The sequence below is a fragment of the Garra rufa genome, chromosome 3 (assembly GCF_049309525.1).
Source record: "Garra rufa chromosome 3, GarRuf1.0, whole genome shotgun sequence".
Classification (NCBI taxonomy): Eukaryota; Metazoa; Chordata; class Actinopteri; order Cypriniformes; family Cyprinidae; genus Garra; species Garra rufa.
The window spans coordinates 57,248,547-57,271,212 of NC_133363.1; the positions used below are offsets into that span (position 1 = coordinate 57,248,547).

The following is a 22,666-nucleotide window of genomic DNA, read 5'->3' on the forward strand; positions in this document are numbered from 1 at the left end:
ATATAGAATATGAAGGTAATAGTTATACTACCAGTCAAAAGTTTTTAAACAGTAAGATTTTTTTATGTTCACCAAACCTGCATTTTTTTTGTTTCAAAATACAGCAAAAATAGTCCAATTTTAAAATATTTTTACTATTTAAAATAATTGTTTTCTATTTGAATATATTTTAAAATGTAATTTATCCCTGTGAATTCAAAGCTGAATTTTTAGAATCATTACTCCAGTCACATGATCCTTCAGAAATCATTCTAATAGTCTGATTTGCTGCTCAAAAGACATTTATTATTATTATGTTGAAACAGCATAATAACAAATAGATTTTTTTCAGGCTTCTTTGATGAATAGAAAGTTCAGAAGAACAGCATTTATCTGAAATAGAAATCTGTTCTAAGATTATAAATGTCTTTATCATCACTTCTGATCAATTTAAAGCATCCTTGCTAAATAAAAGTATGAATTTTTATAAAAAAAAAAATGTTTCTTGAACAGCAAATCAGCACTTCAACACTGTCTTCAACACTGAAGACTGATGATGAAGAGTAATGATGCTGAAAATTTAGCTTTGATCACAGGAATAAATTACATTTTAAAATTTTCAGTCTCCAAAATACCTAATTTTCCTAAGATTTCTCAAAATAATTAACCGAGAAGGTTTTGATTCCATTGTGTGAATAAAACTTTGTTGTTATATGTAAACATCCTGTTACCCACCTTCTCATTCTTTCTTCTGCTGATGATACGATCAAGGCCATTAAACGCTCCAGATGCTACAAACAGGATGTTGGTGGTGTCAACTTGGACAGTTTCACCTCTCAGCTTCCTTGTGTTCTTCTCAGGAACATTAACAATAGTGCCTTCCAGTAGCTTCAGCAAACCCTTTCAAAAACAAAACAACTCAGGTCAGTCATTACCACAAAACCTTGCACCAAAGACATCACCATTTTGAGTATGACTTAAATCTGTTTTTAAGATTTTTGACAAAATGATTTGTAAAAGTAGTTTTTTGTGGAAGCTTGTTTCAGCCACAAGATAAAAAAAATATGGAAAAAAAATCTTTATCACAGATTTTTAGTACATTTTTTCTCACAATTTTTGATACAGTCTGTCTCACAATTCAGATTTTTTTCTTGCAATTAGTAAAAAATTAGAATTGAAAAAATTTGATTATGATTTGATTGGAACACTTAATCACAGGACATTAACTCAGAATTTTGAGGGGAGAAAGTCATTTGTGAGATTTGCAAATTGTGAGAACAAAAGTCAGAATTTGTTTTGGTTTTGGCAACATTGTCAACTTATTTGCGCAGAAATTATTTGAGAGACAAACTAACTTTGAATCGATTAACTAACTTTAATTGAGAAATTGACTGTTTACTATTGTCATCTTGCATTATTAACACACTATTTTCCTGTTTAACACAGGAAAGCTGCTTTGAGACAATCTGTATTGTATAAAGCACTAAAAAAAACAAAGGTGACTTGTCTTTTATTCTGTGGCAAAAGCAAGTTTCCGTAGCATTTTGCAGAAATGAGCACATCACAAGTTACTGTGAGCGATTAAAGAATTACAAAAATACAGAAGTGAAATTCCAAGAATAACACACTGTTTCAGTTAATCTTTAACAGCCATGTGAGCATTCTTGCGATTTAGGGCAAAGTTCAGCTGAGTATCAGTGACATTTCTGAAGTGTGTGACCTAGGAAAGGGAATCTGGTTTATTTTAATTATTACCAACCTGCTGCACTCCCTCTCCTCCCACGTCTCTCAACTGATGGATCCCAGGAACGCTACCTATCTTGTCTACTTCGTCCAAAAACACGATACCTGAAACAATTTCAACATCCAAATCAGTTTAATTGAACAAACTCCTGGACTATGTGGTCTGTCACAGAAAGTCTCCCATAACAATACCTTGTTGTGCTTTCTCGATCACATAGTTGGCATCCTGCAGTAGTTTTGCGATGACTGATTCTATGTCCTCTCCCACGTACCCTGCCTGAGTGAGCGTGGTGCAGTCACAGATTGCAAAGGGAACATCCAGGCATTTGGCCAGGGTTTGTGCCAGAAGTGTTTTCCCTGTAGTACAGATTAGTTAGGTTTCTAGTTGTTCATAGAACACTTTACTCAAGACAATTCTTTTAGGCTGCTATTATTCAATACATTACCATTTAAAAGTTTGGGGTTGGTAAGATTTTTTTAAAGGAGTCATCGGATGCAAAACTCACTTTTACGTGTATGTTGTTTGAACATTTAATGTGTGTTGGCAGTTTGTTTACACAACCACCCTACAACAATAAAAATCCACCCAGTGGTATTTTTTTAATCTTTAAAAGTAACATCCCCTTTTTAAAATCAGGTCATTCTCAGCTTCTTGTCAGAGTAAAAACACACCAACAAAGGCCGCTCTCACAATAGTTGATTGACATGAGCGCTTTCCCTTAGACCCGCCCTCACCGAGCTGAAATAGTCCGACTTTGATCGTCACAGTGTCGACTCAGGTGCAGGGGAAGACAAGAATGTCTCTGATTGAGTGATTGAGGTGTTCTGTTGTCGGATGTAATAATAAACATAGCAGTCGTCATTTACTTCCAACATCTGAGCCGCTTAAGATGCAGAGGATTAACGTTACTTTCATTTTTCACTGATTCCGATCTACATATGCGTCTATGTTGGTGCGAATCATTTGTGATGCAGCTTCACCCACAGCAGAAGTGAGTATAAGGGTTTTTAATGCATCCAGTTCGCAAGTTTCGGGGCTTAACGCAGCTAAATTAATCATTACGGCTCATAATCCCACAGCAGAGAGGGGCGGGGCGAGCAGCGCTCATTAGCATTTAAAGGAACATGCAATAGAATAGCTCGCTCTGAAAAGGGCTGATTTTGACAAGGTAAAAAGAGTGTTTTTTTCCCTACCGTTGAGAAATGTTAACCAAAGTATGTTATAGACTTCTCATTAAGACCCTAAAGAATCATATCAACTTGTGGAAAATGGGCATCTGATGACCCCTTTAAAAGGAACCCCAGGTTTTAAGACTTGTTTGGCTTAATATAATTTAAATGATGTCTCTACTGAAATACGTAGTAGAAAACCCATGAAAGATTTACATTATTGTAAAAAATCCACATAGTTTTATACATGTTTTGAACTATGGGGGCGTCATTATTTCAATGATGTGAAAAAAATGGTTGCACTCGATGAGCTACTGGTGCTATTTTTACTGCAACACATCTCAGAAAATTAATACTGATATAATGACCACAGCTACTGAAAGAGCTTACAGGTGATGATGGATATAAGCGTAGGCTTAAACCAAATGCCGTACCATTGTTTTTTTCCCCACACAGAGTCTAAACACCACTGGACATCGAGTGAAATCCACAGTGAGAAACTCCTTCAGTGGTTACAGCATTAAGACAAGTGTTGGCAAGTTTATATACTGACAAGATAGCATCTACAGGGTTTGTATAGATATGAACAAGTGAAATTTAAGACTTTTTAAGACCTTTTTAATACCACCTTATATGACATTCAAGACCTAAACCTGTCATGGAAATACAGATTATTTTACATACATATATAATATTTAATGTGTTTAATGTAAAAATAAAATAAAATAAAAAAAAATTATATATATATATATATATACACACACACACACACACAATATACTATGATATACATATTAAATTTTAATATTTCATTTACCTTTATATAGGCCTACTTATTTTACTTTTTAAATGTATGCATCACCTTTAATGTCAAATTTATTTGACATTTTTACAATTTATCAACAAATTACAACTGTAATAATGTTATGAGACTCATGTATTAAATACATTTATGAATATACAAATAAGAAATGTTGGGGGGGCACATACTTTAAACACTAAACTAAGTCAATGAGTAGGTTATTGAGTTGTTCATTCAGTTGATTCACTTAAAATGCTGTATCATTCAATAACAAAACACTGCAAGTGTTGCTTGAAGAATGTGCTATACCTCTGCTGTGAACTATTTTCATTGGTGAAACATAACAAAACAGTAAATATTGTATCTTAAATGTAAGTAACTTAACTACTTGACTAACTACTTGTTTACTGAACTAAAATCAAATGTTACACTTGCAATCATATGAATATTTAGCAAAATGGTTCCCTTGGAAAAAAATTTAAGACCAAAAATATTTAAGACCTACTGAATCTGAATTCAATACATTTTAAGTCTTTTTAAGGCCTTTTATTAGGAAAATGTTATTTAAGACTTTTTAAGACAGGCACCCTGATCTAGCGTTTCTTTTCTCTGCAGTTTGTAAGCCTTTCAGTAGCCGTGGTCTACAAAAAGGAAAGTTTTATTCATCCACAGGTATCTTCCCATACTTTTCTCCTCTTCTTATCACTAGGAAAGCAGTGAAGACTTAAATCGCTTCTCTTGTTGCCCTTTGACTGAAAATTACAACCAAAAGCCACACAATGTGGCATCGAATGAGTATTTTATTATCCGAGTTTGTAAATATAGCAATGGGTACCGCCAGTAGCTCACCAAGTGCAACCATTTCACGTCATCAAAATTCCCCCCAAAGTATAAAATGATGTGGATCTTTTAAAATAACGCATACCTCTCATGGGGTTTTAACTACATATTTCAGTAAGAGACATCATTTATGTTATAATAAACCACACAAGTCTTAATACCTGGGGTTACCTTTAAAAAAATATTACTGACCCCAATTTACAGAACAACTGTCAAACTAGACAAAGCACTGAAAGAGTGTTTGTGTCTCACCTGAGCCGGTGGGGCCCAGCAGCACTATGTTGCTCTTCTCCAGTTTAATGTCGGTGTGTGTGGAGTCCAGTACTTCTCCTCCTCTCTTCTCTGGAGGTGCTTGCTGGTTTAGCTGCTGCTGCATGGAGGCACCCAGAGCGTTTCCATGAGGACTGATCCCTGCGATCTGCAGCAGCTCTGGACAAATTACACAACAGCAGCAAAAGCAAAACATAAAAAGCAATACCTTTTTGAAGATTAGGCCATTCACAAATGACTCGTAACTTTTAAGAAATCTTCATTATGTATAATGATTTAGTGCTCTGAAAATCTCTTTTTTAACAAGCATTGTTATGTATTATTTAATTAGTCCTGTTTACATAAGATTTTAAAAGGAAGTGATCCAGGTTTAAAACAGGTTCCTGACCTTTTCAGTGAAATACTGTCAATACCACAAACAATTTTGATATCTTACTCAACTTGTTTAAAATAATGAACTTACAATGGCAGTCTTTTGTAAGCGAAAGGCAAGACGTTTAAAACAGTCTGAATCAAAACATTCAAAGCTCAAATTTTGTTAAATCAACTGTTTGAATCAAAGATGTGTATTAAGATAAATCTGATTTAAATTTGCACAGGCAAAATTAGCAGGCAACTTTATCACAATAATCAAACTAAGGGATGAGTCGAAATTATTATTTGTTTTTACTGACAACATCCCACATATGATGCTATTTCAGATTAACATTTGTTATAAAACTCTACACACTACCAGTCAAAAGCTTTTAAAGTTAAGTCTATTCTGCTCACAAAACTAGCATATTTTGATCTAAAGAAAAGGGAAAAAAAAGTTATATTTTTCCTATTTAAAATAACGGTTTTCTATTTTAACATATATAAAAATGTAATTTATTCCTGTGAGCAAAGCTGAGTTTTCAGCATCATTACTCCAGTCTTTAGTCACATGATCCTTCAGAAATCATCCTAATATGCTGATTTGCTGCTAAAAGAAACATTTTCTAGTATTATTATTATTACTATCAATATTTAAAGCATTCTTTGATAAATAGAGACATTCAAAGATCTGCATTTATCTGAAAAAAAAATGTTTTTGAGCAACAAAAAGGAAGGATTTTAATATTTTAAATGTTTAAAATATTTCAAAATTTGACTGTTTTTGCTGTATTTTGCATACTTCAAAGAAATGCAGGCTTGGTGAGCAGAAGAGACTTCTTACATTAAAAGTTTTACTGTTCAAAAACTTTTGACTGGTAGTGTATATTTAGTCAATCATTAATTGACAAAGCTAAAATAAATGAAAATATAAATAATAGATGAAAACCAATTAGTAAGTTGAAGTACTAAAATGTGTAATACTAAAATAAAAAAGCAGAATAGAAATATTATAAAGCTAAATGAATACAATTGCTAAAAATATAATTAAATGAAAAACTGAAAATACAAAAATAAAAGCTCAATTCATAAATATGGTTATTTAGCAGTGTATAAATAATATTCAACCAACACAGATAATGACAGCACCTAACAGTGCTTTCTCTTCCTCAGTAAAGATGAGTTGCACCCTGCAGTGTTAACTGGTAAGGTCAAATTGCTTAGTGTGCACAGCTGCTCTATTGACAGGATTTACAGGGATTTCCTATGGCAAGAACCTCTGAAAGCTGCATATGATAAAAGTGACACATGAGCCAGCAGTTAAATAAGGTCACTGGGACACTCTCCCTCATGCAATGTCACTTATGTAATCATGCATTTATATAACACATGGAAACAATGTTATATACAATGAAAAACAATGAGAAAGGAAATGTAGAAAACCAACAACATGTTTTTTGGCATTTGTACAACACCCAACAAAAATTAAAGCAAACGGAAAACAAGACAGAACAGATTTATTTAGAAAAAGTAAATGGTTTAAATGAAACATATAGACAATAATACAGCTCATGGGTGCTGACATAGACTTACTTGTAAACCTGTATTCATCCTCCCGTCGTCTTAGCTCTAGCTCTACAGAGAAAGGAGGACAGTTATGACGAAGAACAAAAAACCTTGACCTTATTTAGCAAAATGAATTGAATTGTACAAATGCCAAATGACAAAAGATGACAGATTTCATCAAACGCTGCTCCTGGATTATTTACTAATGGATAGAGTCACAATGGAGGTTATACTCGCTTCTAAAAAAGAGGAAATTAGAAGGGAATTAAGAAGGTGCACGATGGAAACCGATCATGGAGGGCTAGTCCTTTACTTCAAACATGACACAACCAAAATAACTTTCAAAAGGCCACTTAAAGGAAAAGTTAACACCAAAAGGAAAACTTACTCACCCTTATGCCATCCAAGATGTAGATGAGTTTGTGTCTTCATCGTAACAGATTTAGAAAAATTCAGCATTTCATCATTTGCTCACCAATGGACCCTCTGTAGTGAACGTGTGCCGTCAGAATGAGAGTCCAAACAGCTAATAAAAACATTACAATAATCCACAGCACTCCAGTCCATCAATTAACATCTTATGAAGTGAAAAGTGGAGTGTCTGTAATAAACAAATCTATCCTTTCAGAACAAAAATTTACAGATAATGTACTCACCCCCTTGTCATCCAAGATGTTCATGTCTTTCTTTCTTCAGTCGTAAGGAAATCATGTTTTTTGAGGAAAATATTGCAGAATTTCACTCCATATAATGGACTTTTGTGGTGCACTTCCAAAAAGCAGTTTCAAATGGCTCTAAATGATCACAGCCGAGGAAGTAAGGGTCTTTAGAATGTTTCTAGAAAATAACCAACCGTTTCGCTAGATAAGAACCTTCTTCCTGGGCTGGGATCATTTAGAGCACTTTGAAGCTGCGTTTAAACTGCATTTTGGAAGTTCAAACTCAGGGCACCATAGAAGTCCATTATATGAAGGGAAATACTGAAATGTTTTCCTCAAATAACATCATTTCTTTACGACTGAAGAAAGAAAAACATAAACATCTTGGATGTCAAGAGGGTGAGTACATTGTCTGTAAATTTTTGTTCTGAAAGTGAACTACTCCTTTAAGGCGTTTCAAACTTTAAAGCAGTTTTTTGGCCAAATTCAAAGTCCATAATCCATAATAATGTTTTTTTAGACAGTGTGACGTTATAAACATCTTTATGATGGATTTGTTTCTTATAAACAAGCAGCTTTTTACTTCACAACACATTAAATGATGGACTGGAGTGATGTGGATCAAAAACAGCTGTTTGGACTCACATTCTGACGGCACCCATTCACTGCAGAGGATCCATTGGTGAGCAAGTGATGTAATGCAAAATTTCTCCAAATCTGTTCTGATGAAGAAACTTCATCTTTATTTTGGATGGCATGTGAGTACATTCTCATCTCATTTCTATTATTGGGTGAAATATTCTTTAAAAGTGGGATTTGATATTATTCTCTTAGCAATGATAGCAATCATCATACTAATATAGCTCATGTTTAGAAAGAATTGGAACAAACTTTAATAAATATGAATACTTTGATATGTAAAGGATACGTAATGAACAAATTTAAATTATTTTTTTTAAAGTTGAATCTATTTTTATTTTAATCTTTAAAGCACAACAATCTGTGTCACTTCTCTATTTTATGCTTACAGCGGACAATGAAACCTGTCTTTCTGATTACATCAAGTATAATCTGTATCCCGTTACAGATTCATTTCCTAATGGCTATGAGTCTCTTACATAAGAACTGTTTAGCGAAAACCACCTGTTCCTACCTTCTATGTGTGTTCGACACACATACACACGCTCTGCAGTACAAACCTCGAGGAGTGAGGGAGGCCTGTTTCTCCACCTCCACCTGCTGCTGCCTGGAGCCTGCCGGCATGTTGTTGTAGATGCGTTTATAATGATTGTACACGGCCACTGCAAGAACCTTCTTAGCATGATCCTGACCCACAACATACTTATCAAGATAAGCATAGATCTGCAATAAAACAAAAATCAGCTAACCTTATAGTAATGTGTTACACTGCTTTAAAATCTCTAAGTTAAACAATTATGTACCTTTTTAGGTGGTGGAGGAGGTTTCTGCTGGAAAGCCAATTTGACAGCTTCTGCTGCAGACTCTGGGTCTTTACTCAAACTCTTCTTAGTGTCAGTTTCTGAAAGCACCACAAAAAAGTGGTGGCATTTTTCACATTTCACAAATCGAGTTGATGCTGCAAAAGAGAAATAACATCTTACTCAGGGTTGCATGATTAAGTGAATAAAAACCATAATCGCGACATTGCTTAGTGAGATTCTTAAATTGCAAAGGCTGTTGTTTAATTAAATATATGTGCTATGTGTTTCAGAGTGAAATGCGGCACTTAAGCAGCTCATGATCCAGTGTTTTCAGTGTCTTAAAAACAGCTAGTTTGGGAACACAATATGCACAAATAATCTTATATTAAAATTGTAATTTCACAGTTATACAGTAATTAAACTACCATCAAAAGTTTTTGAACAGTAAGATTTTATGTTTTTTAAAGTCTCTTCTGCTCACCAAAATACAGCAACAGCAGTAAAATTGTGAAATATTTTACTTTTTAAAATAACTGCTTTCTATTTGAATATATTTAAAAATGTAATTTATTCCTGTGATCAGAGCTGAATTTTCAGCATCATTACTTCAGAAATCATTCTAATATGCTGATTTGCTGTTCAAGAAACATTTATTATTATTATTACTATTATCCTCAATATTAAAATTTACTTAAAATAGTTTAGTTAATTCTTTGATGAATAGAAAAATCCAAAGATCAGAATTTATCTGAAATAAAAAGTATAATTTTTGGGCTTTTTTGGAAAAGAAATGATAGAAATGAATATCTTTATTTAGCAAGGATGCTATAAATTGATTAGAAGTGTTGGTAAAGACATTGATAATGTTTAAGATTTCTATTTCAGATAAATGCTCTTCTTTCTATTTATCAAAGAGACCTGAAAAATTCTACTCAGCTTTTTTTCAACATAGTAATAATAATAATAATAATAATAATAATAAAGGTTTTTTGAGCAAATCAGAATATTAGAATGATTTCTGAAGGGTCAATGGATTTCAGCTTTGAAATCACTGTAATAAATTACATTTTAAAATATATTCAAATAGAAAACTGTTATTTTAAATAGTAAAAAATAGTTTAAGATTGTACTGTTTTGCTGTACTTTAGATTAAATAAATGCAGGCTTGGTGAGCAGAGGAGACTTCTTTAAACATTACAAATCTTACTGCCCAAAACTTTTGACTGGTAGTGTATGTACAAATAAAAAAATAAAATATATATATATATATTAAAAATAATAATGTAATTATAACTTAATTTCAATACAATTTATTTTACAGTGAAATACTACAGCAGAAATGTTTCATATTTTACCGTATTTTACAGTACAACTGTGAAATTATTCAAGATATTTATGTATATTGCATTCCCTGAAATATATATTATATATATAATATTATTATTATGCATGCCTACAAACAAGCACAGCAAACCGAAAGATTTGAAAGAAAGCCTAGAAACATAATTAAATTTAATTAAAGCAAGAAAGTGATAAATAAAGTGAAATTTAAATCACAATCTCATTTTTTTTTTACTTTAAACTAAGTAACTTTTAAACCATGTTACTAATTAAAGCACCAGAAGACGAAAAAGCAACTTGTTGTGTATGGTTTATTTTTAGCATTGAACAGTTAGTTCAGCAAACACTCTGGCCTACTTAAACATGCACAAGGCCAAAAGAAACCGTAACGCTTTAGAAACAAGATCAGTATTACAAAAAAAAGTGAACACATTGAGTAATCCAGTCATACACACAGCAGACAGATAATACACGAAAAATTTATAAAATAAAAATACAAAATGAAAATCAAGTACTCACAAACAAATGTTTCTACATGTGTGCAAGGATCTCCACATTTGGGGCACCTCAGCTGACTTCCTCCTTTGCCGGAATTATTAGAGCTGGTTCTTTTTCCACTTCCTTCACCAACAGATTTCTTAAAAGGAAAACAAGATAAAAAAAAAACACAAAAAAACTATTTCCAGGAAGAGGTTGAATGACATCAGCAAAATTATTATTTCCTTTTCAGACCCTTGTTGTCAGAGAATAATGAGTGTATGACAAGTTACGCCACATCTCTGTCATTTTACCTTTCCACCATCTCCATCTTTCATCCCATCTTTTGAAGCAAAATACACAGTGGTCTCTGAGAACGACCTCACGGGGATACGGCGTGCCAGCCGAACCTCACGAGTCCCCAGGCGGCTCAGTGACAGCAACTGGACTCTGGAGCCGGATATTCCTGTGTCACAAACACAAACATAACAGCTTCAGGAGGAAATTCACTTAAAATAACAATAATCTGATGACAGCTATAAAGTCATATTGTCTGAAGTGCCTCTACAGGAAATTGGCAACAAAAATCCCACTTTACTAGAACAGATATTCAATCAAATAAATATAACAAATGTTTCCAATCAGACTACAGGAGTATTGACTAATACAGTTTTTTCTTATTATGTATCTTAAAAGAGATTTGAAATAATCACAGGATTAAACTAACTAATGACGTACATTCAACTAAATGAGCCGTAGTTTATTGTTTTAATAAGTAATCTGATTATATAAACAATGCACAAATTTTGCAATAGATAGACTTTTAACTTTTAAAAGCATTAAAAATACATTTATACGATTTCTAAATGAAGGCTGATTATATATATTTTAAAAGAAGTGTAAATCATTATGGTTTGTTTATATATTGTTAGCGCACTAGCAGCAGTGCTAGCCAAAGTAACTAGGCTAAGAAACAAACAGACATCAATATTTTTAAAAACATGACTTTCTTCTTACCTTTATGAGCGGAATTTATGAGTTTTCTCGCTGCTGAAGCACATGTACACGACATGTTTGAGTGTTGTTGTGTTTTTTGACGAAGTGAATCGCTTGAATTTGAAAAGCGCTGAAGGTTAGCGCTAGCTGAGAGCTAACGCACTGAAAGCCATTCAAAACAGGCCCGACAATAATAAATTACTTAAACCGAATCTGTGAAATAAATAAGAATCAATCACATTAATATACGAAATACGTTAGTTTGGGAGCTGCTATACGCAGCTGAACTAAACACACACCGCTGTCTGAACTAGACACTGTGATAAGAGTAAACAACCGATGACACTCTCTTGAGTAACTGAATCACTCTGACCGAGAATCATCTGAGCCAGCGAATCAATCTTCAAAGATTCGAATCCTTGCTTGCGTAACTGAATCAATTTAGTGAATCAAATGAATCAATAAATCACTAAAGCCAGTGAGTGAAATCAATTCTTAGCAATGAGCGGAAACAAAATAGAAAGTCCAACACCTCATCTACGACACTGCACCTGTCTAATACACACTTCTCACTTATATCACTAGACACACACACACACACACACACACACACACACACACACACACACACACACACACACACACACACACACACACACACACACACACACACACACACACACACACACACACACACACACACACACACAGCAGCAATAAACAACTGTCCTGATACTTATAAGATCTATCTATCTATCTATCTATCTATCTATCATTATAATATCTATCTATCTATCTATCTATCTATCTATCTATCTATCTATCTATCTATCTATCTATCGGTTTATCTATCGGTTTATCTATCTATCTATCTATCTATCTATCTATCTATCTATCTATCTATCTATCTATCGTTATAGTATCTATCATTATATCTATCATTATAATATCGATCTATGTATCTATCTACCATTATAATATCTATCTATCTATCTATCTATCTATCTATCGGTTTATCTATCTATCTATCGGTTTATCTATCTATCGGTTTATCTATCTATCTATCGTTATAGTATCTATCATTATATCTATCATTATAATATCGATCTATGTATCTATCTACCATTATAATATCTATCTATCTATCTATCTATCTATCTATCTATCTATCTATCTATCTATCTATCTATCTATCTATCTATCTATCTATCTATCTATCTATCTATCTATCGGTTTATCTATCTATCGGTTTATCTATCTATCTATCGTTATAGTATCTATCATTATATCTATCATTATAATATCGATCTATGTATCTATCTACCATTATAATATCTATCTATCTATCTGTTTATCGTTATAGTATCTATCATTATAATATCGATCTGTCTATCTGTTTATCTATCTATCTGTTTTTTATAGGCTTTATAGACAGATGAGTTGAGAGTGGTTCTTGAAGGACCACACCACATCCTCTTGTAGCACTCTTTCAAGTTTATCCTCCAGAATCTGGCAGTAAGTTTTGGGACTTCAGTTTTTCAGCTTTCCTATCCTGAAATGACTGTCTTACAGAGATGGACCAAAATGAACTCTTAAAACTTACTGCCAGATTCTGGAAAATATACTTTTGAAAGAGTGCTGTAAGAGGAAGTGGGGCTGGTCCTTCAAGAGCCACTCTCAGCTCATCTGTATAAAGCCTATAAAAAACAATCTCCATGTATTTGACAACACTTTAGAATGTTATTCTTATTAACTGAGGGTCATTTTTTTAGGATTGTTTACCCAAGCAATGTCTTTGAGAGCCTGACACATAGCACTTCTGGAGACTCAAGGCAGGTTGCCGTTCTGGAAAACGGTGGCGCTGGAGACTAAATGGTTCCTGATGGTTTCATATCTCATTCTTAACATTAATTCTTATTTTTCGTGCAATTACCATGCATCTTTTCTCCTCCACCTGTTTTTTCTGACAATGCAGACGCAACGAGCGTTTTTCCGTCTGGTGGTCATGCCTTAACTTTGCAAATTTCAGTATTGCATTATATTTCATCCTTCTCATGGGCATTTAATAGTTTTTGACTTTTCAGTCTAAGGTAAATCTCTTTTTTGGCTTATTTTATCTGTAAAAGAAAATGTGCCTAATAATTCTGCACACCTGAATATAAGGATTTTTTTCACTTCCAGTCTTCATGGACAATTATATATCACTTATAATTAATTAAATACAAAATGAATAGTAGTTATTAAGATTAATGTGGTTTGGAATTGGTCAAATGTGCTTGGAAAAAAAAATATGACCACAATATTGCACACAGTGTATAAGTTATGTAAAATGTTATTAACAGAAAGTTTGAAGGAGCTATGAATATTAAATGTTTTTTGTTTGTTTGTTTATAATGAGCCTAAAAAAAGAACTGTGACCAAAACTATTATTCTGTCACCCTTTTCCTTTTTTAATCCATAGAAGAAAGAAAGTCATACCGGTTTGGAACAACATGAGTGCGAGTCGTTTTCTTTTTTTTTTTTTTTTTTTTTTGAGGTAACTGTTCCTTTAATAGCGCCCTTTATCCCTCATAGCGCATGCGCGTAGTTTGCGGCTCCTGATTGGCTGGTATGATCGTGTGCGATCAATCGTTTGTTGGCTGCGGAAGCTCCTGTCATGTGATTCAGCTAAAGGCTACAATGTTTTTTCAAATCTGTGGATGAAAGTCAATAAAAGGTGATTTATTTCATACATCATAACGGTAATATTTACTCATCTATCGTTTGAAATGGTCTCCCTGTTTACGTTGTTGTCAAGCGTATACAAACGGCAGTTTTGTAGAGGCAATGTGTTTTTGAGCATCTAAAACAATCTTGTTTCCGCGTTTTATTTATGTAAACGATTATCAATTGTATACTTTGATGTAACTGCAGGAAGTGTGTATGTGTGTTCGCCTCTCGCATTTACTCACAAGATCATTTCGTACTCTAGTCACATGCTTTTTCTATGGTGAAACACATGAAGGCGGTGTAAAATCAATGACATGGTACCTTTTCTTTTCAACTAAATTGCAAGCATTGAGATGATCGTGCCAGTTATTCTGTAAAACATACACGTATTTAACCTGACATTTCATTTGCATTTCAGCAATGGAGGAGATAAGAGTATCTCCTGACTACAACTGGTTCAGAAGCACCGTACCTCTGAAAAGAGTAAGTATCCAAATATCTATCTTTAAAAAAAGTCTCTTCTGCTCACCAAGCCTGTATTTATTTGATCAAAAGTACAGAAAAAAACAGTAAAATTTTGAAATATTTTTACTATTTAAAGTAACTGTTTTCTATTTGAATATATTTTAAAATGTAATTTATTCCTGTGATCAAAGCTGCATTTTTAGCATCATTAAATCATTCTATTGTTCTGATTTGCTGCTAAAAAAAACATTTATTATTATGTTAAAAACAGCCAAGTTAGTTTTTCAGGTTTCTTTGATGTATGGAAAGTTCATAAGAACTGTATTTATTTTAAAAAAGTATCATAAATGTCTTAATCATCACTTTTGATTAATTTAAAGCATCCATGCTAAATAATTTCGATAACTTCCTTAAAAACTTCCATAAAAAAATTATACTGACTCTAAGCTTTTCAATGGTATAGTGTATAATGCTACAAAATCTTTTTATTTCAGATAAATGATGATTTTTGGATCATTCTACTCATCAAAGAATCCTGAAAACTCAACTGTTTTAAATATCAATTGTAATGATAATAATGCTAATGTTTCTTGAACAGCAAATCAGCATATTAGAATGATTTCTGAAGAATCATGTGACACTCAAGACTAGAGTGATGATGGTGAAAATCATTATAAAAAAATACATTTTAAAATAGAAAACAGTTATTTTAAAAGTAAAAATATTACACAATATTACTGCTTTTGCTGTATTTTGGATTAAATAAATGCAAACTTAGTGAGCAGAAGAGCATTTTTTTTTAAATAATAAAAATCTTAGTTCAAAAACTTTTGACTGGTGTATATATATTTGAATTTACATTTGTCATTGTTGATTGTCATGTAGAAAAGTGGAATTAAATAAAATAGAACTGATGTAAATGTAAATTCGAATAATAAATGTGTTATGTGATGCTGATGCTGTAAGACTTCTTGCCTGTGCATCTTCTTTAGATAATCGTGGATGATGACGACAGTAAAGTCTGGTCGTTGTATGACGCCGGGCCAAAAAACATCAGATGCCCCATCATCTTCCTCCCACCTGTGAGCGGCACAGCAGAAGTTTTCTTCCAGCAGGTTCTGGCTCTCTCCGGATGGGGCTACCGCGTCATATCCGTATGTTTTCACACATCAGCTACGGAAAGACCTGCTCATTTTAACAATTAAAAGCTTTATTCTGTTGCTTTCCATTTCAAAAATGGCATTTTACATAATTAACATCCTATTTCTTCGCTTCTGACATTGCTGTATTTTTGGTTTATTCTGTGCAGCTCCAGTATCCAGTCTATTGGGATCTGCTGGAATTTTGTGACGGATTTAGGAAGCTTTTAGACCACTTACAACTGGACAAGGTACGGTATATTGATTGTTGTATGTATAACAGATGAAAAATGAGTTTCTTTCACAACCTGTTTTTTGTTCTCTCTCGTTCTCTGTGCAGGTGCATTTGTTTGGCGCCTCTCTGGGTGGATTCCTAGCTCAAAAATTTGCTGAAGTCACGCATAAATCTCCCAGAGTTCATTCTCTGATCCTGTGCAACTCATTTAGCGACACATCGATCTTCAACCAGACATGGACAGCAAACAGGTAGACACTTATAATGGATACATTTGCAGTGGTAATGTCTCCATCATTTTGGATTTGTCTCATGTATAATTTCTCTTCTAGTTTCTGGTTGATGCCTGCTTTCATGCTCAAAAAGATTGTGCTTGGTAACTTTGCCAAAGGACCCGTGGACCCAAAAATGGCAGATGCAATTGACTTTATGGTTGACAGAGTGAGTACTTTTTCTATGCAGACTGTTACAGTGTTTATGATATAATTAGTGCAATTAAGTGTGATTTTTAAAATGTGACCCACCTCTAGAAAAATGATTACAAATCAAAATACACTACTAGTCCAAAGTTTTTAGCAGTAAGATTTTTTGTTTTTTTAAAGAAGTCTCTTCTGCTCACTAAGCCTGCATTTATTTGTCCAAAGTACACAGTTTTTAACTTTTTATATACATTTTAAAATGTAATTTATTCCTGTGATCAAAGCTACATTTTCAGCATCATTACTCCAGTCTTCAGTGTCACATGATCCTTCAGAAATCATTCTAATATGCTAATTTGCTGTTAAAGAAACATTTATTATTATTATCAATTTTTTAAACGGGGAGTACATTTTTTTTTTTTCATTATTCTTTGATGAATAGAAAGATCCAAAGATCAGCATTTATCTGAAAAAAAAAAAAAAGCTTTTATAACATTATGCACCATAGACTATACCATTCAAAAGCTTGGAGTCAGTATAAGTATAACTTTTATTTTTTGGGGGAAAGAAATTATAGAAATGAATACTTTTATTTAGCTAAGATGCTTTAAATTGATCAAAAGTGATGATAAAGACATTTATAATGTTACAAAAGATTTCTATTTCAGATAAATGCTGTTCTGCTGAACTTTCTATTCATCAAAGAAGGCTGAAAAAATAATAATATAATAATAATAAATGTTTTTAACCAGCAAATCAGAATATAACCAGAATATAATAATGATTTCTGAAGGATCATGTGACTGGAGTAATGATGCTAAAAATTTAGTTTGAAATCACAAATAAATTACATTTTAAAATATATTCAAATATTAAACGGTTGTTTTAAATAACAAAAATATTCCAAAATTGGACTGTTTTTTTTGTACTTTGGATCAAATAAATGCAGGCTTGGTGAGCAGAGGAGACTTCTTAAAAAAAAAAACATTCAAAATCTTACTGTCCAAAAACTTTTGACTGGCAGTGGACATTCAGAGCATTTAACTCAATTTGTTGCCTTGGGGACATTTAATATAAAACATGAAAAAGTTTCTGTGAATGTGTAATTATGCTACAACTTTCATTGTGCTGAAATTATGTAAAGTGAAAAGTAAAAAAACCTGCACATAAGTCACAGCACATTCAGTGCTTATTCTAGATTAATGTGGTGATGTGCAAAGATACATTTTTCTCACTCGTTGCTCATTTATCAACAAAGCGGGCTCTGTTTGTTTGTGCTTCAGCTGGAAAGCCTGAACCAGAGTGAACTGGCTTCTCGACTCACGCTGAACTGCCAAAACTCCTACGTGGAGCCTCACAAGATAAAGGATATTGCCGTTACCATAATGGATGTAGGTCTGCTTTATACACTACCAGTCGAAAATTTGAAATAATTAAAAACATTTTTTTTATTGTTTTTGAAAGAAGTCTCTTACAAAGACCAAGTCTGAATGTATTTAATCAAAAGTACTGCAAAAACAGTAATATTGTGAATGTTGTATTTTTTATTTAAATGAATATTAAAATGCAATTTATTCCTGTGATCAAAGCTGAATTTTCATCATTACTCCAGTCTTCAGTGTCACATGAACCTTTAGAAACCATACTTGTATATTGATTTGCTGGTGCTCAATTATTGCTGATGGTACGTATTATAATCAGTGTTAAAAACAGTTTTTGCCGCTTTGTAAAAACTAGTAAATTTTTTCCCCCAGGATACTTGATCAATTTATTGCACCCTTGCTGTAAAAAAGTTGTACTTTTTAAATCAAAAAATCTTTTGTATCAATTTCCACACATATATCAAGCAGCAAAAATTGACAATAATAGAAATGTTTCTTGAGCAGCAAATCAGCACAAAAGGAAATATGATGTTAAAGTGTAGCATTTTAAAATATTTTGCCCTTCTTTGTCACTCAGGTTTTTGATCAGAGTGCCCTGTCGCATGAGGCAAAGGAAGAAATGTATAAGCTGTACCCCAACGCTAGAAGAGCTCACCTCAAAACAGGTGGAAACTTCCCATATCTGTGCAGAAGTGCAGAAGTTAACCTGTACATACAAGTGAGTCCACAGTTTCAACTAAAAATTTTCATTTTGTCATTATTTACTCACCCTCACATTGTTTCAACCCCAAAATGACTGTGGAAAATGTGTGAAGAAAATCTGAAGTGTGAAGTAATCTGAAGCTTTGAAACTTCAATAAAGAAACAAAACCCCTTTTAAAAATAGACTTTCCAAATCTTAGCCATACGATAATTTTGTGAGAAACTGAGTGATTTATATATATATATATATTTTTTGCTTAAATAGTCAGTTTTTGAACAAATTGTTTGTTTGATCTATTAAGAAAACTGGTCTAAGTGATTCCTTCTCAAATTCACAAACTTACAGCTCAATGATTTGATTGCAGAAGTTAATGAATTTTGGATGTTTTAATGACTGTTTTAAAGACATTAGGACCAATTTATAATACTAAAGCTTGATATTTTCAGTTAATATTTATAAAAATAATATGTTACTCTGGATATATACATCTAAAAGTTGAATAAATAAGCTTTCCATCGATGTATGTTTTGTTAGGATAGGACAATATTTGGCCGAGATACAACTATTGAAAATCTGGAATCTGAGGGCGCAAAAAAATCTAAATATTGAGAAAATCGCTTTTAAAGTTGTCCAAATTAAGTTCTTAGCAATGCATATTACTAATCAAAAATTAAGTTTTGATATATTTACAGTAGAAAATGTTCAAAATATCTTTATGGAACATGATCTTTACTTGTATAATGTAATAATTTTGACCCATACTATGTATGTTTGGCTATTTCTACAAATATACCCATGCTACTTAAGACGGGTTTTGCTGGTCCAGGGTCATATGTGACCCTGGACCACAAAACCAGTCATAAGTTTAAATTTGACAAAACTGAGATTTATACATCATATGAAAGCTCAATAAATAAGCTTTCTATTGATGTATGGTTTGTTAGAATAGGACAATATTTGGCTGAGATACATCTATTTGAAATCAGAAATCTGAGGATGCAAAAAAAATCAAAAAGACTGAGAAAATCACCTTTAAAGTTGTCCAAATTAGGTTCTTAACAATGCATTTTACAAATCAAAAATTACATTTTGATATGTTTACAGAAGGAATTTTACAAAAAATCTTCATGGAACATGAACTTTTCTTAATGATTTTTGGCATAAAAGAAAAATCAAAAATTTTGACCCATGCAATGTATTTTTGGCTATTGCTACAAATATACCCCAGCGACTTAAGACTGGTTTTGTGGTCCAGGGTCACGTATATGTAATTTTGTTCTGATTTAAGGGGTTTAATTTCCAATGTTTACTCTGTAGATACATCTACGTCAGTTTCATGGGACACGGTACGCCGCTATCAGTCCAGAGATGATCAGCGCAGAGGAGCTGGAAGTGCAGAGGACAAATCTGAGCGACCACAGCGACGACGAATCGTAGAGAGACCAACAGGCTTCATACAAACATCCTCTGAATGCTTACAAGATGAATCGGGAGCTGAATTGAACTCGTTTCAGCTACATGACATTCAGAGGGCACGTGTCCGTATTCTGTTTTTCTATGACCTTAAACTCAGTTAAATGTGAATGGACTTTAAAGAGCCTATTTTTACTTTATGGAAAATATACAATATTTTGATAAGTATTATGAATTGTAAATAAGTGAAATTGAGTACATGGTTAGTTTTCATAGAATGCCATATTTTGACCCGGTTGCCTTACACAATATAACACGCACGTCTTTGTTCAGTTTAGCACTTTTTACTCCTTGAACTTAATTTTCTGCCCTTTGTACTTTGGTGTTATATATATTTTTTTTGTTATGTGTTTGGTTTGTTTGTATGAATGTTGTCAACGTCATTATATCTGTTGTTTGTTGGAGTCATGCACTGATATAAAATGAAACTCAGTTCAACATCAGATTGTACAAATCTCTTACCTTTTCTAAATGACCTATCAGGAGTCCTTGATTTGGAAACAAATCAAAAAGTATCATTATTTGCTTAAATAAAGCTGTGTAACTGCAAAAGACAGGTATTGATGATTATTATAGATTTACAACTATTTTAAATCACAACTATGTAATTATATATTTAGGAAAAGTACAATTTGCTGCAAATTTACTCACCCCCAGGCTCAAGATGAAGATGAGTTTGTTTCTTCTTCAGAACAGATTTGGACTGTAGCAATTTACCATTTGTTCACCAATGGATCCTCTGCAGTCAGAATGAGAGTCAAAACAGCTGATAAAAACATCACAATAATCCACAAGTAATCCAGTCCATCAGTTAACATCTCATGAAACAAAAAGATGCGTGTTTGTAATAAACAAATCCACCATTAAGATGTTTTAACTTTAGTTAAAGTTGCAAAATTGCAAGTGTAAACAATTAAAAACAAATACTATTGGACTAATTCTTGGGAGAACGCCTTGTAGCAACAAAAATACAGGAACGCAAAACTTCCTGTTGTAATATTCTTCTTTATTGAGACAGTTTGTGTTGCTTGGACACTGTTTGCAAAATTGTGTCAAATGAAAACAGCTGCCTGTTCCTCAGAGACAGCTGGTGTTGATTGTTTTGCTTGCGTCATACTTTCACTTCTTTTTAAATTGACAACAGCGATAAGCTTGACTAGCATTTGGTTTTGTGTGCATAATAACATCTGGTCTGGTTACTAGGTGATAACCACTTGTTTCTGCAAATTTGCATCTTTTGTCTTTGCAGAAATATTTTCATACGTCAATATTAACTTTTAACCTGCTTCAGATCAGCATTGAATTTCCTGTTGAGTCATAGTCCACTATAACGAAAATATCTAGACAAGATTTGTGAGTGCAATGTACAATTAAATTAAAATATATATAAATGAACAGCCTGTTAGTCTGAAAACAAAAACAATACATTAACAACAACTCTAGTCATGCTGCATACTGTGACTCTGCCAGTACTTTAAAACAAGTACACTTACAGATCAAACAAGTATAGTTTTACTTAGTTTATGTGTATTGCAGGCACCTTGAACATCACAACCAACATTGACACATCTCTTACTTAGGCAGGCTGAATATATATACAGAAAGTTTGCATTAGGACTGGGCTGACACAAATTTCATGATTCGATTTTGATTCTCAAGCTTGTGATTCAATGAAGTTTCTTATCTCGATTCAGTACCGAATGATATCAGGTACAATGTCAAATTTTCCTCAAGGAAAAAACTCTCAACTAATGCTGTAAACTATAAAGGGAAGTAGATATACTTAGTGTGTACTTGTATACTTAATGGTAAAATTATGCTTATACTCAAGGTGCGATTTGTAAAAAAAGCAGATGGGGGACGCTTTTAAAAACTTTTTTTCTCTCTCCATAGGCGGACTCGGAGGTTGACCAAACATTTAGTGCAATCTTGTACAATCACAATTTCACAATTAAATAAAAACGTAAGTTAGGCCTATTAATTGTAATGATTTCATTTCAAACAACGAATAAATTATACAGAGAAAGTGAGCAAAGCATCAACGGAGCTTTTTGAAACTCGTAGTACCCTGCTTATACTACAATTCTTTTTTTTTTTTTTTTTTATCTAAACATTTAAACAGTCTCTGTCATAAAAACATTAAAATAATGAAGAACAGGTTAAGTAAAAATATGATGAATATGTAACAGTGCATTCACCAAAATCTCTAAAGCCTAAAACAAGTCTTAAGTAGCACAGGTATATTTAATGGCCAAAAATTGTATGGGCCATAATTATAGATTTTTCTTTTGTGCCAAAAATCATTAGGATATTAGGTAAAGATCATGTTCCATTAGGATATTTTGTAAATTTCCTACCATAACTATAACAAAACTTAATTGTTAGTAATATGCATTGCTAAGAATTTAATTTGGACAACATTAAAGGCGATTTTCCCAGTATTTTTATTTTTTTTGCACCCTACATTCCAGAATTTCAAATTGCCAAATATTTCAGATATCA

The 22,666-nt window shown here is 32.8% G+C and overlaps 2 protein-coding genes across 2 annotated transcripts in view; one reads left to right on the plus strand and one right to left on the minus strand.

Moving 5' to 3' along the window:
- clpxa (caseinolytic mitochondrial matrix peptidase chaperone subunit Xa) overlaps nucleotides 1-12,005 on the minus strand; it is a 16,223-nt gene extending 4,218 nt beyond the window's left edge. Inside the window, exons 1-10 of the mRNA XM_073836436.1 lie at nucleotides 11,661-12,005; nucleotides 10,958-11,109; nucleotides 10,686-10,803; nucleotides 8,826-8,980; nucleotides 8,583-8,745; nucleotides 6,752-6,793; nucleotides 4,787-4,963; nucleotides 1,915-2,079; nucleotides 1,739-1,827; nucleotides 715-879 (exon numbers count right to left, since the gene is read on the minus strand). Of these exons, the coding sequence (XP_073692537.1) occupies nucleotides 715-879; nucleotides 1,739-1,827; nucleotides 1,915-2,079; nucleotides 4,787-4,963; nucleotides 6,752-6,793; nucleotides 8,583-8,745; nucleotides 8,826-8,980; nucleotides 10,686-10,803; nucleotides 10,958-11,109; nucleotides 11,661-11,715 (1,281 nt within the window). The 5' untranslated portion in view covers nucleotides 11,716-12,005. The remainder of the gene's footprint in view (nucleotides 1-714; nucleotides 880-1,738; nucleotides 1,828-1,914; nucleotides 2,080-4,786; nucleotides 4,964-6,751; nucleotides 6,794-8,582; nucleotides 8,746-8,825; nucleotides 8,981-10,685; nucleotides 10,804-10,957; nucleotides 11,110-11,660) is intronic.
- Nucleotides 12,006-14,259: 2,254 nt separating this feature from the next.
- Nucleotides 14,260-20,718, plus strand: spg21 (SPG21 abhydrolase domain containing, maspardin). Its single transcript, XM_073837394.1, has 9 exons — nucleotides 14,260-14,355; nucleotides 14,767-14,831; nucleotides 15,806-15,967; nucleotides 16,123-16,203; nucleotides 16,293-16,438; nucleotides 16,520-16,628; nucleotides 17,890-17,997; nucleotides 18,566-18,706; nucleotides 20,009-20,718. The coding sequence occupies exons 2-9, from the start codon at nucleotides 14,769-14,771 to the stop codon at nucleotides 20,126-20,128; spliced, it is 930 nt and encodes a 309-aa protein (XP_073693495.1). The 5' UTR covers nucleotides 14,260-14,355; nucleotides 14,767-14,768; the 3' UTR covers nucleotides 20,129-20,718.
- Nucleotides 20,719-22,666: the final 1,948 nt, after the last annotated feature.

Bases quoted from the DNA above. Each gene is read 5' to 3' on its own strand.
- spg21 (XM_073837394.1), top strand. From the start codon at position 14,769: ATGGAGGAGATAAGAGTATCTCCTGACTACAACTGGTTCAGAAGCACC. The intron at 15,968-16,122 runs GTATGTTTTCAC...TATTCTGTGCAG, and splicing joins GGGGCTACCGCGTCATATCC to CTCCAGTATCCAGTCTATTG. The intron at 16,439-16,519 runs GTAGACACTTAT...TTTCTCTTCTAG, and splicing joins CAGACATGGACAGCAAACAG to TTTCTGGTTGATGCCTGCTT.